We start from the raw sequence: 23,469 nt of genomic DNA on the forward strand, positions 1-23,469 counted from the left end.
AAGATACTTTCTTTAAGGGCTACAAAAATGGTAGTACTGCCCACTAGACAGTGAAGTCTGGAGAAAGAAGATGACCGAGAACATATATTTCACTGACAAACAAAAATAGTCTATGGTAGCCAGAATGACAAATGAGCATTCATCAAAGGTATATTACATATTACAATATCAGGCAAAAACATCAATAATAATATCAAACCTTACATTTCGCATAAAGAAACAAAACCATCTCATTTGGTTTAGTCAGATATGACTAAGGATTATCATTAACTAATTCATTCTAAATGATGTACATAATAAGCATCTTTCAGTCACTTTTCTGGGAACAAGGGACACAATGAGGAACAAGATTGTTCCAGCCCACAGGGAGGGAGGTGAAGAGACTAGTAAGTAAACAGGCAATTAAAGTAAAGTGAGATGAGTGCCAGTCGTAAGAATGCAGAGTATTCCCTCAGACACACAAAAAAGGCATCAAATACATGCTGGAAATGTTAGGAAAATCAGACTTAGCAGCAAGACATAATGAAGACAAAAGAGGAATTAAAAAATATTCCAAGAGAGGGATAGGATGTACAAGGACCACTGGGAAAAAGAGACAGTTTGGCTGGCATGATTAAAGAGTTTGCATGAAGGAGTTGAAGACTTGATAAAACTCAAGACAGAGATGTAAGTAGAGGGCAGATCCTAATAGATCCTAAAGAGCCTGTAAATGCCCTGCTCAGAGGAGTTTGGGTTTTATTCAAACTGGTTAAAAGAATATCAAGGATTGAAATGATGCCAGTATTAGAAAGAGGAAGAATCAAAGGACATTGGAAAAAAGTCAAGGGACTCAAGAATCATGGAATCCAAGGGAAGAGGATTTTTTAGAAGGGACAGTGATAAATATTAATAAACGCTAACATAAGGCAAGGATAACTTAGACACAGGAACAATATAAGGCATTAGTAAAGGTGGATTTATTGAAGTGGGTGAGGCACAAGAAAAATTTCAAAAGTTTAAGTACGAAGAGAAAGTAAAAACGTGGAGAAAAGAAATGAAAACATGTTCAAGGAAGGAGATATACTTGACACATTTTGGGGCATAGGTAAAAAGAAGGTTTGTGGGCAAAAGGGACTTAAGTGTACAGCTGACCTGTACTACAGTGGTTTGAACAGCACAGGTCCACTCATATGCAGGGTTTTGTTTTGTTTTGTTTTGTTTTGTTTTGTTTTGTTTTTCAATAAAAACTTACTGCGATACTACATGATCTGAGGTTGGTTGTGTCTGTGGATGCAGAACCACATACAGGGAGTGCTGACTATAAATTAAACATGGATTTAAACCCTCATTGTTTAAGGGTCAATTATATTTCTAAATATAGGAAGAGGTTATTAGGAAAACCTGAAGATACTGAAGGAAAACATTCACTACTTATTAAGCAGAATCCATTTAATAAATGGTATTCACTAATGTCTTAAATAGTAGAAAGAGAATTATTTAGAGATAAAATGTAAAGAGAAAAGTATAGATATAAATTTATGACTTTTTTATATAATGATTTTTTTCCATTATAAAAAAGAACAAAATAATGCCATTTGCAGCAACATGGATGGAACTAGAGACTCTCATACTGTGTGAAGTAAGTCAGAAAAAGACAAATACCATATGATATCACTTACATCTGGAATCTAATATGTGGCATAAATAAAACTTTCCACAGAAAAGAAAATCATGGACTTGGATAACAGACTTGTGGGTGCCAAGGGGGAAGCGAAGGGAATAGGAGGGACTGGGAGCTTGGGGTAAATAGAGGCAGACTAATGCCTTTGGAATGGATAAGCAATGAGATCCTGCTTTGTAGCACTGGGAACTATGCCTAGTCAATAATGATGGAGAATGACAATGTGAGAAATTTATGACATTTTAAGGCAAGGTGACAAGAAGTTAAGGAAAGATATCTATGAGCTAACTCATGTTTTAAGAGGGGGATATAATAGTATAACAAAATAACAGGGGTAGTTTTATGAAATTGTTTAAAAGAATAGAAAACTACTTCTGTAGCCCAAACACCACAGTTAATGCCAGAGATAATGGATTTATTGTAATGGAAATTTACATTATTCTGTCACATTTCCAGCACAGCAAGCATTAGAAAGCCATATGCAAAACCAGAAAAGATAAAAAAACAAACAAACAAACAAAAAAAAAATGGTTGAGATAATATTGTTTTGCCAGGAGGTTGGAAGGAAAAGACAAGAGAGCAAGGATTTTGTTGGTATTGGCAAGAGAATCATTGAGGTGATGATCCATAGGATCTGTGCTAAAGAAGGGAGGAAGAAAGAAGTATATGGATAGCAGGAGAGAGTAGGGTACCTAACATTCAAAAAGGATGAGCAACCTATGTAGTAGGAATAATATATCACAATACATTTATTGTAGTATATTCCACCTAGTACATTCCAGGCACTTTTGTACTTAATGACTGATGATCTAGCTCTAAAAATAATTCTGTTAGTGCTGATTGTATACTTATCCAAAGAGAAGTCAGCATCTTGGGCTTCTGAAACCTTTCAATATGAATATATACAATCCTTCTAATTCCTTAACATGTGCTGAATATCACACATAGGTGGAGTTGTATGGCATGTGCTCCAGCAAAGGACCTCCTGTCTTTCTCTTCTGTACCTAAGGAGTGATGGAAGGAACACGAAGGTGAGCATTAATGTTTAATCTAAAAAATGTGTTCCTCATATTAGACGCAATCAAAAGGTTAAGAGTTCTGAAGCAAGTGTGTAGCTAGCTTTAAAATTTGACTCAGACCTCAACTACTACTTAGAAAATTGAAGCCCAATTTGATTAAGTAAGCTACTGAGGATCACACTGTTAGAAAAAAATCCAAAATTAAAATCAAAACTCAATTCTGACTGATTTAAAATTTTACATTCTTTTAATATAATACATTCTCCTTTAATGTGAAAGAGTTCAAAGCACAGCTGCTTGTAGATATAAAGTGGAATACTGTAAGATAAGAATTTATAAGTGACATAGTTACGTAAGAGGAAAATGTCCAAGGTGAATCTTGGGAGATACAGGTGAAGTGGGAGTGAGGAGACTGTCAACAGATACAGCTATAGTACGTTACCATTGGATAGATTTCCCTTCCGGGAAAATCCAAATGTCCTTTGACCTTATACTGGAGGATGGTGGGATACTGACCAGAAAAAAATGATTGCAGATGGTCACTAAAGTCCTCAAAGAATGGCAGGGAATGATCTGGGGTCAGAAAGTAGAAATGAGGAAAGATAATGAGATGTATGGCTAGTTGGCCTCCTCTCCAAAGAAATATGGTGGTTGTTAATTATCACTGTATATATAAAAGTAGCTCAGAAAAAATAAAATCAAAAGAACTGGAGTATGAGAGTAGTGAAGATGCTTATCCCACTTCCAATATTGAGTTATTTGCTTTACAGGATTATGAGTAACATTAATTAAAAGACCTACAATGAATGCAGTCTTTTGGGAGTTAAGATTCAGTTAAGGGGGGGGAGATTTGAAGATCATAAAAATTTTATCACACAGAATAAAGATTTCAAAAAACAGAAGAGAAGGGTTTCAGAAGAAAAAGAGTTATGGAAGGTGGCTCAAGAGACAAAAAAAAAAAAAAAAACTGCAAGTATAGAGTATTGGTTACTGAAAAAGCCAATATTTGGGGTAGTAACTAAAGATAACAGATATTTGAAGCATAAAGGTTGATTACAAGCATCCTGAAACACAAATAAGTCTTGCTCATTGGGGATGGAATCATATTCGAGATTGATTGAACTTCCAAAAAATCCAGCTGTCAGCAAGCACACAGCAGGATTTGTCCCCAGGTTTTCCTGTGGTGTTGGCATCTATAGCAACCTCTGCTGGATCAAAACTGATTCAAGATTGTAGAAAAGCTACTTCCAAATTTTACTACCAATGCCAAGCACCTGAAAAGTTGCTTCCACAAAAATTTTAGAGTTCTAATATAGAACATTTGCAATTATATTTGACCTATTAATTATAATTATCTTCAAGGAAAAATTACATTATATTTGAATATTAGTCTTCTGTCAAGTCACATCTAGAAGCTACACATTTATGAACTTAAAAACTACTAATTAATTTCTTCTAGTTTTGAATCAGATTTTAATGCCAAGGTCAGTAAATTAGATGTATTGCTAGTGAAAGGATATAAAATGCTTTTAATATTCCACTAAATAATCTCAAGTTAACATCACTATTCTTGATACATTAAGTGAAATGCATGTATGATATGTTTAGCTGTTTTGTAAAAAGTATTTAACTCACACCACCAAATAAAATCAATATGAATCATCAGAGATATTTTAACTTACTCTCTAGCTCCCTGGAAGGACATAAAGATCATCTATATCCTATTCTAGAAATAATACAGTGGATGTCAATTTAAATTAAGAATAATGTGCATTTGCACACTATTTTAAAAGTGTAAAGCATACTGATGAAAAATAATTTCATTCTAAATTCATTTGAATTAACCCTCTATTTTCAACTTGAAATCATAGCATAAAATGCTTATTTTATGTAATAATTTGCAGTTTACACCCAAATGAGTAGATTTTTTTTGTGGTCCCACCCCAGGGAGAAATAAATGCCTTCTCCTACCTTTAGAAAGGAGAAAAACAGACACCTCTGCCATAATCGTTTCCAACCTGGTGTTAACTGACAGGTTCCAGGCCTCTGTGGCAGACAAAATAGCTATCCACGTCATCCTTTCACCTCTTCTTAGATACATGACAACCTAGAATTCAATTCTCAGCTATGTATTGCTGTATAATTAAATTCTTCCCAATAAAATATGAAGGGAAATAATATCAGCAACTTCCAATGTGTCCTAAAAGGAGAGAGGGTGACCCCTTTCTCTTCCTTGCTCCAACTTGCAACTTTAAACTTGGACATGATGGGGAGTCTTGTTAGGACATAGCAAAGAAGGGTAATATTCTAAGGACTGCAGAGCAACGACCAGAAGGAATCTGGGTCCCTGGACTTCATAGAACAGATCTACCATACCTGGACCTTCTTTTATAGTGTGTTAAGTAGGTGAAACAAACTTTCATAATGCAGATGAAACTCTATCCTAAGAAAAAATTGCTACTATAGTCTCAATTCATTGTAGTATGACATTGCAACTCATGTACTTAGTATGAATGGTGATTTCAGAAGAAACTTTATTTCTTTTCTCTGAGTTTCCAGGTGGCATGAAGCATGTGTCTGAATCAGTGAAAGAGAAGTGATGTATAATTTATCCATTACCTTTATATAGAGCCATCCTAAAATAGAACAAATCCAAATAAATGACCCAGTCCCTAAGTTTGGAAGGAAATTTCATAAATTTCACCTGCAAAATTAACACATTTCTTGGTGAAAACAAATTCTTTCAGGCACCCGCAATTATCGTCTAGTAAATCAGGCAGTGTATTAGAGATTATTAGCACTCAAATAAATATGTGCTCCTCTCTTCCCAGACACACTTGCAGTTAGTTTAGAGCCCTGTGACCTGGTGTGGGACAATGAAAAGTGGGTAGAGACCTATAGCTCCTTTGTCCCCTGCCATGGCAGGTTTAGAAAGCATGAGTCCTCAGTGGTCCACCGTCCACCTATAAAATGGAAGGGAACAATCACAGTGAATGCTCTGATATGCCACTAAGATTCCCTCATCAGCAGTGATGACTGCTGGCAGCTGAGTGGCTCTCTGGAAATTTTCCTGAGCAGAAAAGAGATTCTTTTCCAAGACTATTAAACCCTTCTCTAGTCACAGCACACATCTAATAACTGGTAGATTCAGAAGTATAACAGCCTGGCTCCCTTCCCCGTGTAAAACAACCTGAAGAACTAGCCCAGCTCTAGATCTGTCTGTGAGATTAACTGAGGCCTTGGGCAAGACAGCATTACAGTTCAACTCTTCCCTCTGCCCAGTCCTATTTTCTTACCTCACTCACCCACAGGTGCTGCCTGCCTACTCTTTCCACTGACCTCCATGGACACAGATCATCTCAGAGTCTGTGTTCTGGGGAAGCCAGCCTAAGACAGACATTCAAACTGTGTCACATTTTGTCTGAGCAAGAAATAAACCTTAGTTGTGTTAAGTCTTGAGATTTCACAGTTTATTTATTACTCTAGCAAAACTGAATGATAGTCATTCAAATTAGCTTATCTCCAAGTCAAAACACAGAATTTCCAAATTCCCACTTTCTTTCTTTTTTTTTTTTTTTTTTTTTTTGGTCTTTTTTGGTCTTTTTTGCCATTTCTTGGGCCGCTCCCTCGGCATATGGAGGTTCCCAGGCTACGGGTCTAATTGGAGCTGTAGCCACCAGCCTACGCCAGAGCCACAGCAACGGTGGATCTGAGCCTCGTCTGCAATCTACACCACAGCTCACAGCAACGCTGGATCGTTAACCCACTGAGCAAGGGCAGGGATGGAACCCACAACCTCATGGTTCCTAGTCGGATTCGTTAACCACTGCACCATGACAGGAACTCCCCAAATTCCCACTTTCTACTACTGAAGGTCTATGGGAAAGGCATGCAGATAATGGGCAACATTACATTTTTGCTACTGCATAAATTCTCCTGGCATTGAATCTGAGTTAGATTGCAAGTTACTTTAACTTAAAGACAGATAAAGAGATTTGATGACCACTGAGCCATAGCTTCTTTTCCTTATAGACATCTCACTAAGTGGAAGGAAATCCCAAGCCCATTATGTATTTTATTTCCTGCCTCAGGACGAAAAGGACCCACTGTAGATTGTATTTTGATCACAACTATTTTTCACTGCCCTCCCTGGGGGTTTATCACATTACCACACCATGTCAGTCAGGCCTGGCCATATGGCTTGCTTAAGACAACAAAACACAACCATAGTGATAGGTAGCATCTCTGAGGAGAAGCTGTAGAGCTAATGCACTATATTCTTTTTCCCTCTGCCAGGAGAACTAGCAATGTTCCAAATAGTGATTGATCCCTCATTCTTGGGTCCAAAGTTCAGACAAGGTGGAAAAGAGAACTAATCCTTAGTCATCACTATAGCGCAAAGAAGAAATAAATATTTGTACCACAAGCCTCTGAAATTTTGGAGTAGCTTGTTACTACAGCAAAAGTTATCTGATGACTGGCGATCTAAGAGAGAAAGGCTCAAACTTAGATTGAAAATCAATCAGTCAATCAAACCCAAAAACACCACACCAAACAGAAGGAAAAGATTTGATCCTTCACCTGTGTCACAATGAAAATTCCAACCAGTCCCAGCAGTGCCCTTGACTTTGCACCAAGTTAGCACTGCAGATTTTAAATATATCAGAGCCACCAAATTAGGTGATTGGTACCCTAATATCTCCCTTTCTCTCTCTTTCATTCTCTCTCAAGGAGGATTATTTGATAATATTTCTTCATCAGGGCTTCCAGTAATATTTATTTCAAACTAATAAACATAAAAAATCTTTTAGTAATATAAAACATTGTGGATTGCCACAAATGATAAATGCTTTAAGCTTCCACCTGTGTTTCCAAGGCAACAAAAACATGTTATTTACAGTCATAATCAGTGAGTAATCAGGTAGAAAAATGTTAATAATACTAAATCAAAAAAATTTTAAAAAAACAAAGAAAAAATGTAGTTCTCCCATACACACCTTGCCATCTCTCATATACCTAAACATATATATGTATATGCACATACTATACATACACATAGGTATATTAGTACATATATACATAAGTACATAAGTATTCAAAATTTAAATTTCTAGTTTTACATATCATAAATATAGACAGATATGTAGATACATAAACTTATAAAACATCATTTATTTGTGGATAGACAGCTACATATTTTTCTTAGGCCTGTAATGTCAAATTTTCCAGTGTATAGTTCACATGAAGAAGTTGAGATGGGGACTGAAAAAAAAGGGAGAGAATATAAAGCAGGATTTAATAAAAATACTAAAAGAGAGACATGTCAAAAGCAGATTCTCGATAGGGAAATTGCAAAAAGGGTTGTCAAGCAGGTAAATATATTTCCATAAGAACTTTTCCTTGGTTAAACCAAAATAATTGGAAATGATTGGCATTAAATATCAATCAGGATTATAGTGGACATCAGTTATAATTGAGAGCTGCCAGAAATCAACATAATCATCGGTACTATAAAAAGCTCTCTATGTTATCTGCTTTCAGAATATTTCCCAAGTCTTTCCTTAGTTGAAATTTATGCATTAATACCAAACTAGCAAAGGTGACTTGTTTTGCTGTTTGTTTTTTGTTTTTTTCTTTATGCCTTTTATAGGGCTGCACCCATGGCATATGGAGATTCCCAGGCTAGGGGTCTAATCAGAGCTGCAGCCACCAGCCTACGCCAGAGCCACAGCAACACCAGATCCGAGCCGCGTCTGTGACCTATACCACAGCTCACAGCAACACCGGATCCTTAACCCACTGAGCAAGGGCAGGGATCGAACCTGCAACCTCATGGTTCCTAGTCAGATTCGTTAACCACTGCGCCACGACAGGAACTCCAAGGTGACTTGTTATTTTTTATAATTTCTTTATTCTTGCTTTATGGTTCTTGCTTAAAATCTTTATTTTATATTTCTTCAAAGATAGAAAAAAGATAATGAAAGGTAACCAGTATATCTTAATCACAGGTTAGGATAACCTATATTCCTGCTATAAATGGCATAGTCATTTTTTGCATCATGTAATAAAGTGTGAATTCTGCATTAGTCCTCTTTTCACCACAAGTTTGTAACTGCCTCTCCTGAAAACAACAGCATAACTCATATATTGATACTGGTGCTGTGAGTATATGGAATGACTGACTGAAATAAATATTTTGATAAAAAATAAAGTTGTGGGATCTATATATTCCACGAATATTTAAACAGTGTAAGGGATAAATAACGGTTTGTGTGGCTAGACACTTTTATATGCTGTACATGTTTGATTCAGTGTTTCTGACATACAGGGCTCTGAGTGAATTGTAAGTCCCAGAGGAGCAGCATGAGTTGTTTAAGCTGGGTGCTTAAACTTAAGTGATATATTTATAACCATATAAATTCCTTTTATAAGAAGAGGCTCCAATGGGGCTTACTCAAAGTAATCATATTTCATATAAGACAATATTGAGTGTTGGAAAGGAGTTTGGAACAAAAGCCAAGCCAGAGATTTTTTCTGAATTGCCAGTTGGGAAACAGAAAAATAGAAAAATACAGAAATAAAGGGGGACAAAAATTGAAGAAAAATGAAGAAGAAAAAAAAGAGAAGGTCTTATTCCCTGCAGGAGTGCACTAGGTGTAGAGTTAATTAACATGTTGATGAGTCAGGGGAAAGCAAGGGAGAAAGAAAATTCCCTCACAATTTAGGTGGAGTCAGTAGTTAAAACATCTCTTGACTCATAGGATTCCTCTTTTCTACCCTGTGCACAAATCTTTAAACATACTTTGAGTGAGACCCAAATATTTAGTGTTTTTCTGATCTCCCATCCACAGCCCATACCTGATTCTGGAACACCAGAGATAATGATGTAAAACATTTCTATTACTTTGTCTCATTTTTCCCATAAGTGCATTTTCCTCCACCTGTGGTAACCATTGTTCTGATCACATATTACTTTTGCCTGTTCTGAATTGAACATAAATGAAATCATACAGTATGTATTATACTATATCTATTTTTTCTTCTTCCAACATCATGTTTCTGAGGATCATCCATGCAGCAGCAGTACTGGTGCCCCATCTTTTAACAGGCTACTACTAGCCTCCTTGTCATAGGGTAAGGTGATAATTACTACTCCTTTCCTCTAGAGGATTGCATTTGGCTGATGGCATCTCATATTTAGGCAACTCAGAGTCAATGTCCAACAGGTATAGCGTACAAGAGGACAGCTTTTTTGTCTCAAGTTGGAGATGACACTGCAGTGTGATCCTCCACAATTTAGGTCAAGCCCAGACTTTATTTGAGCTCACTATCCCCTCTGCTATTTTGCTTTTCTCACTCTTTTACTGTCTTTTTTTTTGGGGGGGGGCTCTCAGAAAATCATATATAACTGAATCTGTCACACATTTGTTTTTAGGATTAAGTCAGAAAATTGGCAATGAGAATTATCCTAGGAAGTTGACACTATGGGTTTCTAAGTTGGATTATCCACCAGTCAGCTAGTAATGGACCCCCAATTACTGGTGATCATTGTAATATTGATCATCTCTGACATGTTGTAGAGTGTAATTGTTTATAATTTTACCAGAAGTGAATGGAACAGGACACATATTGAAGGGTATGCACTGATGTGTACAGTATCTCTGGCATTTGAGAGGTGTGAGGGAAACAGTAACTTGTAAGGACTCTGGAATAGAATAGTTGTTGCTGAGTACCAGTAATGCTTTGAAGACAGAAAATGACTGACTCAGGGCAACCAATCACCAATTTAAAGTAAACTATTGAAATCCTGACAATCTTGTCAGATTTTAAAGGATCTCTCTACTTCTATAGCTGAAGAACTGACTATACTGAGAACCAGGACCTAATCTAAAGAGCTGCAGAACTTCATAAAAGGTTGAATTTCAGCCCCCAGCAAGACTCTGAGGCTATAGTTCCAATAAGGATGAAGTGGGTTCTGGAAACTTTAGCTGGGGATATGTGGATAGATGCACTTGAAAATCTTAAATCCAAAGGGGTTGCAGCAGGGTCCCCTCTTCATATGAGAGTATAGCTGATTATATTTTAATGGGAAGGATTCTATAAAAAAGTAGAGGTTGAAGTAACAGAAGACAAACAACATAATTACTAAATATGTCTATGAACTGATAAGACAGTAAGATTTCAATGGTCAGAGTGAAAAAAGGAAGATTGTGGCTAGGCTTGCTTGGGCCTGAGGAGAGTACAGATAAAGTTGGAGACCATGAATTTATAGTAGCGATAATATTTTCATCTTTTCTCAAAGCATGAGATTAAGCACAAAGAAAGTAGATAGTTGGATTTACCCAGTTTGGAGGTTGCATTAGCATTATGAAACAGAATGACAATGTGAAAATTTTGTGAGACTCTTCATAGATATGATAAACCATGGGATCTAAAGAATTTAGGAAGAGTTCCGTGGTCATCTAATGGTTAGGACTCAGTGTTTTCACTGCTGTGGCCAGGTTTAATCCCTTATCTGGGAACTAAGACTCCACATCAATCTGTTGCACACCACAGCCATAATCATAATAATAATTTAGGAAAGGAAGACGATAGGAAAAAATAAGTGGGTAGGAAGAAATTTAGGAATGAAACATCAGAATTTATCTGCTTAACCATAAAGAAGTTTGGCAAAGATTAAGATCTAGGATGTAACCCATCAAAGTATTGGCTAAAGTTCAGCCCTGCCAGTGGACAAAGTCAATAAAGACTGGGTACAGGACATGCCCAGGGATATACAGATCATTATTTCTCAAAATTGTAAGACTCACACCAATAGGTTGTACATTCCTAGTCCTCTTGATCACTGATATATACCCCTGGATCAAAACACTTGGATCACAGATTTCTCTTTGGCACAGATCTTTCTAGCAATGTCATTGTATATTTATTTAGTAAAAAAGCAAAATTTCTGGAAATCACTCTCAAATACTTCAGATTAAAACAAAGGTGACAAAATTTTAAAACTAGTGTATCTGGTTAAAGGGTATATGAGAGTTTTTTGTAGTAGTCTTACAGTTTTTCTGAAAGTTTGAAATTATGTCAGAGTAGTGTTTAAATGAATCTGTTATAGCATTGAAATAAAAGAGGGCTTACTGATGACTCTATGATATATACCAATTAAAATTTAAAGACCAATTGATCCTAATAAAACAAACAGCCACAGTCATGGCCTTATTCAAGCAGCCCCTCTGCATTATGAAAGTATCTCATAAATCAACTTTTGAAAATATTTTAGTACAAATAAAACAACGTATTTCATCTGATGTTATCATGATTTTGTAGGATATATGCACTTTTATCTTTGAATTCGATTTTTGGATCTCTTTCATATGATGTACTCTTAGAAAATCTTTCAAACTCTACCAGAGACGTAAGTCTCCAAATGCACATTTGAGTTTTTAATAGGGAGTAAAATAATGTAGTAGGACATTGAATTAATCTGTAAGATCTGAATTTGAATTCTAGACCTGCCACATGCAAGTTGTGTGACTCTGGAAAAGTTATTATATAAAACTGTAAGCCTTCATTGCCTCATTGATAAAATGAGGACAACAATAAATCTTTCATCATTATAATTGAGATTAGAACTAGTTTATACAAAGCATTTTCCACAATTATGCCTTAATAAATGACAAATCTTTTACTACAGTAAAGAAAATTGACAAAAGAAAAGATTGAAAAATACAATTCTGTCATTTGAAATGACTGAGAAATGGCGCATTTGAGAAAATCTCAAATTTTGACTTAACGAAGTATTATCAGCTAAATATAACATGCTTACCAGTTTTCAAAGAATGACAATGATATATACTTAATATTCAAAATCAGAGTCCCCATAATGGCTCAGCAGAAACAAATCTGACGAGTATTCAGGAGGATGCAGGTCTGACCCTTGGCCTCCTTCAGTGGGTTAAGGATCCACCATTGCCGTGAGCTCTGGTGTAGGTCACAGATGCAGCCTGAATTCAGTGTCGCTGTGGCCATGGCATAGGTCAGTGGCTACAGCTCCTATTTGACCCCTAGCCTGGGAACTCCACATGCTACAGGTGTGGCCCCCCCAAAAAAAACAACAACAACAACAACCTCAAGACCTACTGAAATTAATTTTATAGTAATTTAGTAGTAAAACTTTATATCAGTTCCTAAGTACATATTACACATATTTACTAAAAACCAGTAACGGAGAGAATGCAAATAAACTGGTATTAACTATCACTATGGAAATAGTAAATATAAATAATTAAAAAAAATAAGCTTTGGTGAATAAATAAACTTTGAGGGAAAACAATTTAGGAGGAAAAAACTTGTCGTGGTCCAGCAAATGTGTGCTGATTTATAATATAATCTCCTCCAGAATAGGGGTGTTGTCTCTCTATCTCACTGCTTAGAGCAGTACCTAATACATAGCAAGAAATTAATAAATACTTATTGGACAAATGATTAATGGAATGAGTACACCAACAGCATATTTCTATACCTTTATCTCATCCTACACAAGAGTAAACCCTGCAAAAAATATCTATTCTAATCTTGGTTGGTGGTGTACTTGCCAAGAATTAAAAAGCTCTGAGCACTTTCCAGCATGTTTTGTGTTTATGTATGTTTACATAAGCTACAATACTTATTATCTCAAATTAGTTATTGTTTCACAGTCTGTAACAGTACGAAATGGAAGATGATCTCTTTTATAAGTTTCTGGATGTGTTCCAAGAAAACGCTTAGAAAATTACAGCAGACAAATTAACAAGCTCATAATGGGAGGTAATTCCGATCATCTTCATCACATTCCTTTTTATCACAAGAGAATGAAAATGAAATACCTACAATCTTGAAAACAGACAGCTTTGGGAGATTGCCATCTTGAGTTAATTAGAAAAATCCACTTCTTCAACATCCCACATTGACAAGAAGTAGTCAGGCCTTGTTTTTTAATCCTAAGGCTGCAGAAAAATGTTACTGAGGAGCAATCTGTACCCCAATTAGAAAGCCGCTTGTCAAATTCTTCACCTGGAAGGTTTAGGTCTGGACTACATAATTTAAAAAGATATGTTCTTGCATATAAGATGTTACAACTCCAAAAGATAGGTATTCTTATCTCAAATTTTAGGATGAAGAAACGGAATCTGAGAAAAATTAATTCCGTAAGACTACATAGCTAATAACTGGTAGATCTAGAATCCAAAACAGGTCCTCTGACTCTGAAGCCCACACATGTAACATTTCACTATTCTGCTTTCTATTCCTAATTCCTTCAGAATTCAATAAACTATGATTTGCTTTTCCATATTCTGATTGCTTGCTCCAACTTATCATATTTAAGAGCATTCTTTGAGCATTTCCATAAAGCAGTAGTAATCCCACTTAGGAAAGTATACCCTCCTTCCCATTATACTTTTCAAGGGAATGATTACTTATCAAATTAGAGACTTTGTGAGAAACAACTGTGCATACCTAGTCAGGCTTGACCTATCATTTGAAGCATTCTGCCCTCAACACAGTTGCATTCTCTACTTAGCTGTGTGGAATGGTTTTTGGAATAGGTTCAGCCTCTGGGAACAAGGCTACAGTTCTCCAACTCAGCCAATGTTGGGGGGATAAGTTCAATTTGGGAGATACATTAGGAAGCTAATTTTGATGAGTGATCAAGTTTGGCTTCCTAATTCTGCTTTTTTGTTATCATTATTAAAACCACTTTGATTTCTGATGTGGCATAGTGATAAAGAACACAGACTCTGAAGCCATACTGCCTGTGGACAAATCTGACTCCACCATTCATGGAAAAGTTACTTAACCTTTCTATGCCTTAGTTTCCTCATCTGAAAAATGGAGACATGAACACCCACAACACAGCTACCAACTGTCCAAACACACTTATACCACTTCATAGGAGCTGCTAAGTCCCATATGCTCTGTTTCATTATGTAAAGAAGGTATCTTCATTCTTTCCAGCTTTGTGACTAATCGCTTTTGATCTGAGGAACATGCTATAATGAATTCCCCAAAGCCCAGCTCCAATTCAGTGAGAAGAGGCACATGCCTGTTATACAGGTTCTTTGGACTAATTTATATTCCTTCCCCCTCTTAGTTTTGTTCTCTAACATGGCACTTTAGTTTTAACTTTCTCTTTCTGCATAAGATCCCACAATTTAAAGTTTCTATCTTAGGTTATGTTTTCTAATTCCATCTAAGAGTCTCTGCTTTAAGAGTGCCCTCAATTTTGCATGTGTACATGCTGCTCATTTGGTGGAAAAGGATGATCTTCCCTCATGACAAAGGACAGTTCTTCAGTGAAGAGTATATGAGTAACCATTCTCCCCTGCTGAAACTTCAAACAAGTTCGCACTTGCAGTTAATACTTAGTTTCATAAATTCCTGGAACAATTTGCACAGGTTTCAGACCTCCTAGCATATGAGGTTTAGGATTAGGGTTTAGGAATAAAGTCTTTTGCCTTTGTTGTGCAACTTCCTTTGATCAGCCCTTTCTGCAAACACCAGCAACAAACCAAATGTGCCTATTATTGGCACTTTGCTATTGGCCATCAGCACCACACTTGTAATCAATTCCAGTCCCACATTTTTACAAAGACTCCAGGTCTCTCCCTACACTATCCATTTATGACTAATAAATGCTACTACTTGCCTAATAACTCTAGTGACAGTTAACTATCATTCAAAAATTGCAAATATCCAGAGCACAGCTTGAGATTTTAAAAATCCATTCACCATCCTTCCTAGAGAAACACGAACATGTATTTTATTGAACAAATGTTAGATACTGGGCATTTTTCTGGATAAATGAAAATGCAGAGATAAATGAGACACCTTTCCTGTGGTATCAAGACAGAGATGGCTAAATAAACTAATAACTAAAAAATTACAAGCAAGATCAGAAATAATAGTTTGTATCAAATACAGTGGGACTACAGAAGAGAAATTATTGTCACGACAGAACGTGAGACTAAACGATTTGAGATTCTAGCTGAGACTTGAAGGATAAACAGGAGTTAGCCAGGTAGTCAAGGAAACAAAATCATTTCAGATAAAGGAGGTCAGGGTCCTGCCCTCTTTACTTTCTTTTCTCTTCTCTTCTTCTGTGGTTGGATTTCCCTTGCTTGAGTTCTCTTTGAATTGCCTACAGTGCCTTCTCTTCCTTGCAGATTTAGCCTCTTTATCTCATTTAATTCTCTTCCTGCCATCACTTGCAACAAAATTCAAATTATTAAAAAAACAGACTTCTCAACTAGCCCCTGACTCAAATTTAACTAATCTTAAAGATCTTACCTTGATTAACTGTTGTCTGTCATAGGCTATTTTCCTAAATGGATTCCTAAAAAAAACCCTTAACTTTAAAAAAATTATAATTATGTTAATGTAGTTTATTTGCAAACTCAAATACACCAAAAACAGATGCACCAACTCACATGTTTTAAGTATCTAAACCAGCACATTATTTCCTTTTATTCTTTGAAAATCTTTGTTGTTTCCATCTAGAGGGAGGTCAAAGGCATATTTCTGACCAAAAATTAGTTGCCAGCTTTGAAGCATCACAGCCTCACTAACTGGCAAAGCAGATATATTCTTACCAGTGAATGTGGCAGTCTCCATTATAAAATCAGATTATGAGGGTCTACAATAACTGTTCAACCAGAAGAGGCTTAGTAGCAATTGGTCGAGTAATAAAATGTACGTAATAATTAGCTTGAGTCTAATTAATCTGTGAATAATTATTTAGCATTAAACATTTTTTATTAGATTTCAAACCTGAAGCCCCAGGCCTACATGTATAATTTTAAAAGTATCATTTGTGTCAAGTCTTAAAAAGGGCTTAATACTAAATAAATTAAATGATAATATTTCCAGCAATTTTTAAAGATATATCTAAATGTAGAAAGTATCTTAAAGAAGGTCATCTTTCTAAGTGTTCTAATATAAAATGGAACTTTACAGTTAAATATAAGACATACAGATCATGTTTAACAATATCCAAAGTCAAAGATAACAAGTTTATCAGTTTGTTGTGTATTTCTTGTTATATAAAGCCAGGAAACAATGCTTTAATTTGTCTTTCTTTCTCTAGGGGACCCAGAAAGTATCAACAAACATGTATCGAATAGATGATTTTATTAATAGACATTGATTAAATGGAATCAATTATATATGAGGATTCAAATATGTATCCCACAGTCTTATGTTGCCATTTTTCACCTAAACTCCAGTAGATAGGTCTTATATAAATTAGACAAGAGATATCATATGGTATTTGTCTTTCTCTTTCTGACTTCCTTCCCTCAGTATGAGAGTCTCTAGATCCATCCATATTGCTGCAAATGGCATTATTTTGTTCTTTTTTATGGCTGAGTAGTATTCCATTGTGTATATATACCACATCTTCCTAATCCAATCATCTGTCAATGGACATTTGGGTTGTTTCCATGTCTTGGCTATTGTGAATAGTGCTGCAATGAACATATGGGTGCATGTGTCTTTTTCAAGGAAAGTTTTGTCTGGATATATGCCCAAGGGTGGGATTGCTGGGTCATATGGTAATTCTATGTATAGTTTTCTAAGGTACTTCCATACTGTTCTCCATAGTGGTCACTTATGATGGAGCATGATAATGTGAGAAAAAAGAATGTATACATGTATGTGCAACTGGGTCAAAATGCTGTACAGTAGAAAACTGACGGTACACTGTAAACCTGCTATAATGGAAAAAAAATAAAAATCATTATATATAAAAAAAATTAAATAAATAAATTAGACAAGAAAAATAAACTATCCAAAAGGGAAAATATTTCCACTTGAAATTTATTTACAAAATGTATTATTGGATTTGAGGACAAGATTTTTTTTATATAGTGATTTTTATTTTTTCCATTATAGCTTGTTTACAGTGTTTTATCAATATTCTACTGCACAGCAAGGTGACCCAGTCACACATACATGTATACATTCTTTTTTCTCACATTATCATGCTCCATCACAAATGACCAGACATAGTTCCCAGTGCTATACAGCAGGATCTCATTGCTTATCCATTCCAAAGGCACAACAAAACTTTCCTTGAAAAAGAAACATGCACCTGCATATTCATTGCAGCACTATTCACAATAGCCAAGACATGGAAACAAGCCAAATGTCCATGACAGGTGATTGGATTAGAAAGATATGGTATATATACACAATGAATACTACTCAGCCATAAAAAAATAACAAAATAATGCAATTTGCAGCAACACGAATGGAACTAGAGACTCTCATACTAAGTGAAGTAAGTCAGAAAGGAAAGACAAATACCATATGATAACACTTATACCTAGAATCTCATATATAGCACAAATGAACCTTTCCACAGAAAATAAAATCATAGACATGGAGAAAAGACTTGTAGTTGGCAAGAGTGAGGGAGTGAAATGGACTGGGAGCTTGAGGACAAGATTTTTTTGTTCCATCTGTATGAGTTAGATCCAGAGGTTAGGAGAGCGAATGTAAATTGGTCAAAATCAAGTTTGAATTTATGAATAAAAATACGTATTCTAGGATTAGACAACTCACTGTGAAGCAATTTTTCAGAAACGAAATCAAAGTATGATTGACTTTATAACACTTGTCATGTGTTCTTGGCACTAATGGTTCAATTTGTCTTTTAAAATAATTTTCTATTTAATTATGATCAAAGTTCAGTATTATATAGCAAGTTAACATATATTATATAATATATTTTGCTGTATATTATACAGCAAAAAAAATTCCATGACAAAAAAAAGACTAAAAGTATTTTTATTTTGCTGCTAGTATCAATCACAGGTGTCAAGATACAGTATATATAGATAGATGGATGGATTAATAGAAAGATAGACATAAATAATGCATTAAGTGAAGTACAGAATCATTACATGAGTTGACCAGCAGAATGAAAACAGATATAATAACCACAACTCCTTGAAACCCCTCTTGATAACCCACCTTTATCTGAAATGTAATTTGTCAAAAACTGATACTATATTTACCTCCTATAAAAGAACATTTTGCCAGTATCCATGCTATTCAACCCAGTGTCCTTCTTGGGTGCACAAGGTTTGGCACCTAGAAGTTATTTAAGTCATTTCACAGCTTTAATTATATTGAACACTATTTAGAGAACCCATTCATTATTTTACTTTTTTTGCAGCTTCTCTACTCTCCAGCAGCATATAGTGTATAACACATAAATACTTTTGCAATTAACTATATTTCATACCAGAGCATATTAAGCAAAATCTCTGATTTGAAGCATCTTTTAGAACCAGGAAGCAATTTTTTAAGAAAAAAATCAACCTATGGTGAGGGCTATCAATATGTAAATTATTCGGCCTCTTAAATTTATTTGGAATTAAATTAATATCCAAATCAAATTTCACTACAAAGCAGTATTTTTTTTTTTTGCCTTTTTAGGGCCGTACCCGCGGCATATGGAGGTTCCCTGGCTAGGGGTCAAACCAGAGCTGTAGCTGCTGGCCTATTCTACAGCCGCAGCAACATGGACTCCAATCCTTGTCTGTGACCTACACCACAGCTCAGAGCAATGCTAGATACACAACCCACTGAGCAAGACCCACTTAGCAATTATTGAACCTGACTAGTATCCATGAGGATCTAGTATCGAACTAGCATCCTCATGGATACTAGTCAGGTTTGTTAACTGCTAAGCCACAATGGGAATTCCCAGCAGTATTTGTTATTAAAGAAATTAATTTGTAAACTTGATACACATTCATGCTACTATTCAATGCTAATGCTGATACTGCAATTAAGCATGATCTTAAAGAATAAACTATATTTTAACAGTTAATTACCATTGCATACGCTAAATATTCACTTCTTAATGCTCAAGTTTCCCTCACCCATGAAAATGTGATTTTTTTGGTTATTATTTAATTTCCTTTGTGTCCTAAGTGTTAGTGTCAGCTAACAATACATAAAAGAGAGCCCACAGAGAATAAATCCATCCGTTGTCATTATTGAAATAGAACTGCAGCTGTTTTGCACCTGTTGCTAAAATCTTTTTAGACGTCTCAATTGAGACCCTAATAGTTCTACAGATATGCAGTTTTGGACCTCTGTGTGAACAGAACTATGTCAATATTATACACAGGTGTAAAGAAATAGCTTTTTAAGTTTTTTTATGAAAGCTTACTTTGAACTTTTTATATTAAAATCAAACATTTAACTAGTCTTCAATGTGGCCACTAACAGATATATTTGGAATTGAAAGTTAGAAAATTAGTTGCTTATATCTCCTGCCTTGATGGGTTGCCCGTGATTTTCATAATTATAGCATTTACTAAATAATTGAGCATGTAGCTATATGGTCTTATTTTACAAACACATAAACTGAGGCTTTAAGAAAGTCAAGTCACCTGATCAAGATTATGGAGCTAGAAAGTGGCTGACACTAAATCTTTTTCTTTTTTAGGGCCGCAGGTGCAGCACATGGAAGTTTCCAGGCTAGCAGCTGAATCAGAGCCAGCCTATAGTACAGCCACAGTAATGCCAGATGCTAGCCACATCTGAGACCTACACCACAGCTCATAGCAATGACAGATCCTTAACCCATAGAGCAAGGCCAGGGGTCAACCTGCATTCTCATGATACTAGTTGGGGGGGTTTCCACTGAGCCACAACAGGAAGTCCCTAAATCTCATTTTTAAAAATCACTGCAAGCTTCCTCCATTCTGTGAGAACTAGCACTCTATTTTATGCAAGAGGCAGATGTTTGGAGGTTCCTCTAAAATGTAAAGCATAAACTTATGTAAACCTATTATATCTTTCAGAAGCAACAGTGCATATCTCAGAACAATCCATTTTAAAATCACAGTGGATATTTTCTATTTCTGGGAAAATAATACATTGTAATATAATATATCCCTTAGAATTAAATAATGGTCTAGCATTTTTCAATCAAGTAACTTACTGGATAATATGTATACCATCTTCAAAAGAGATTTTTTTTTTTTTGGTCTTTTTGTCTTTTTGCCTTTTCCGGGGCCACTCCTGTGGCATATGGAGGTTCCCAGGCTAGGGGTCTAATTGGAGCTACAGCTGCTTGCCTACACCAGAGCCACAGCAACGTGGGATCCGAGCTATGTCTGCAACCTACACCACAGCTCACCGCAACGCCAGATCCTTAACCCACTGAGCAAGGCCAGGGATTGAACTGGCAACCTCATGGTTCCTAGTCGGATTCGTTAACCACTGAGCCACGACGGGAACTCCCAAAAGAGATTTTTAAATGCATAAAATAAAAAAGCTGAATGGAATTCTACCTGGGACTAAATACAAAGAGACATAATCTCAGGAAGTTGTATTTTCCAGTTTCTTTCAACTCCTGACAGAAATACATTTTGGATCACACCAGAAATAAAACTGGCTTAAGGAAAATATTTTATAATATCCTTAGAATATCATTCTATGAATGACCTATTATGGACAATACCTCAGACCACCACAATAAGATGAATATCACAATAAAGTGAGTCACACAAATTTTTCAGTTTCCCAGTGTATATAAAATTATGTTTATACAACACTGTATTACGTGTACCACAGTATTATGTCTAAACAGTAAGCATAATTTAAAAATACTGTATTGTGGAGTTCCCATTGTGGCTCAGTGGGTTAAGAACCATGAGAATGCAGGTTTGATCCCTGGCCTCATTCCGTATGTTAAAGATCCAGCATTGACACAAGCTGTGGTGGAGGTTACAGATGGGGCTCAGATCCAGTGTTGCTATGGCTGTGGCTTAGCCTGGCAGCTGTGGCTCTGGTTCAACCCCTTGCCTGGGAAATTCCATGTGCAGCAGTTAAAAAGGAAAAAAGAAAAAAAAAAAACTTTATTGCTAAAAAATACTGTTATCTGAGTTCAGCAAGTTGCAATAGTAACATCAAAGATTACAGATCACCATAACAAATATAATGATAATGAAAAGGTTTGAAGCATTGCAAGAATTATTAAAATGTGACTCAGAAACCCAAAGTAAGCAAATGGTGTTGGAAAAATGGAGCCAGTAAACTTGCCCCAAATCTTCAATTTGTAAAAAAAACGCAATATATGCAAAGTGGAATAAAGTCAAGGGAAATAAAATGAGGTATGCCTATACAGACATAAGCCTATTAGTTCACCAGTTAGATCTCCTGAAAATCATGAATTCGGGATAGAAACACCCTTTCAGGCATGGCATCATATTTTAGAAATAGCTTAAGTCAAATCTTTTATTTATTTTAACCCACAGGATTTAAAACACATTAACATTAATAAACTGTTCCTCAGTAACAAATATCTCATGTAGAATGGCCTGTTTCCTCTTCATCAGATGCTGACACATCATTCAAGCATTCCTAAATGATCTAACGTGCTCAATCATTGTAATTTGGATTTAAAATATAGTATAGCTAGTAAACACTGACTCAGAAAACTTATAACCTCAGCAAGATTATTAATAAATACTAAAGCTGTCCACTGTTATTTATTGAGCTCATTTGGGGTTTTTTTAAGATTTATATTTAAGTCATTTAACATAAATTCAAACTCTAGCATTTTGAATTTTGGTCTTTCCATACTGTCATCCTTAGTTATAGCATGCATCACTAGCCTAAAATGGCTGTCTATGAGGGCATATGGTATTTTGGGAAAAATGCATGTGTTTCAGAACAGAGAAAACTGGATTCAAGTCCTAGTATTGTCATATGTTAATTAACCTAATCTCTTTCCATGTACCTCTCTCTTTTATTATAATAAAAGGAGAATACGACAAACTCAGAAAACTGTGGGGAGGATTTTTTTTAATTATATAGATCTATTTAATTATATATAATATATATTTATATATTAATTACATGTGTATGTATTTATAGTTCATATGTATCCATATATATTCTCTATAAATAATGAATACATGCAAATAAATTAATATATCAAATATATACAATTCTTGAAAGTATTTTCTTTCTTTTTGTAACCCTGGTCATGAGCTGATATTTTATAAACAAAAGAAAACCTTACTGATTCAGAGAAAATTGGGGGGAAAGGAACCATACAAATTAGTGAAGGACCTCAGACTACAATTTCTTATAGAATTTTATCAAAATTGCTGTTCCCCACATTTCCAAGTAGAGGGCACTACTTTTAAAAAAAAATAAAATCCACCTAAAATAAATACTATCTACTTATATATAAACCATAATTAATAGCAAATGCTATAGAGTGCTAACTATGGGTCAGGTAATGTTCTATGTACTTTAAATCACAGTGAAATAATTGTAATCTTGACAGGCAATTACTTCTTACTGTTGAGTAAACTAAGACTTTCCCAACCGATCTGTCCAAAGCCGTAATACATACTAACTGGCAAATCAGTCTAGCTACAAGATTCATGTCCCTATCCGCTACTCCTTTATAATAAATGTGAAAACAAAATTTTTTCTTAAATATGTCCTCTTAAAACAACATCTTACAATGTTGATTACATTGTTATGTTGCTTAGTAAAAATTAATTCTTTATTTAGTCCACCCCATGCCACTTGTAATTAGTCTATTTTAAATTACTATAGTCCAAATAGATTCATCTCCGTTTATAAATTTTTAAACAAGAAGAGAATATTGAAAACCAATTTATCAACCAAATTTTAATTTTGCAGCACAAGTTTTCATATAAGAATAATAATTAGCTATACTTCAAAATATATTTCTGAAACTTGATTAATAAGGTA

The 23,469-nt window shown here is 35.3% G+C and overlaps 1 protein-coding gene across 1 annotated transcript in view; it reads right to left on the minus strand.

Moving 5' to 3' along the window:
* Positions 1 to 1,177: 1,177 nt before the first annotated feature.
* The window catches only part of LOC146396059 (uncharacterized), a 174,856-nt gene continuing 152,564 nt past the window's right edge, over positions 1,178 to 23,469 (minus strand). Inside the window, exon 5 of the mRNA XM_084999109.1 lies at positions 1,178 to 2,664. Coding sequence (XP_084855235.1) covers positions 2,574 to 2,664 — 91 coding nt within the window. The 3' untranslated portion in view covers positions 1,178 to 2,573. The remainder of the gene's footprint in view (positions 2,665 to 23,469) is intronic.

This window comes from Sus scrofa, chromosome 15 (assembly GCF_054392235.1).
Source record: "Sus scrofa isolate SSC_HxYL_T2T_F1_AM1 chromosome 15, Sscrofa_HxYL_maternal_Yorkshire_Landrace_v2.0, whole genome shotgun sequence".
Classification (NCBI taxonomy): domain Eukaryota; kingdom Metazoa; phylum Chordata; class Mammalia; order Artiodactyla; family Suidae; genus Sus; species Sus scrofa.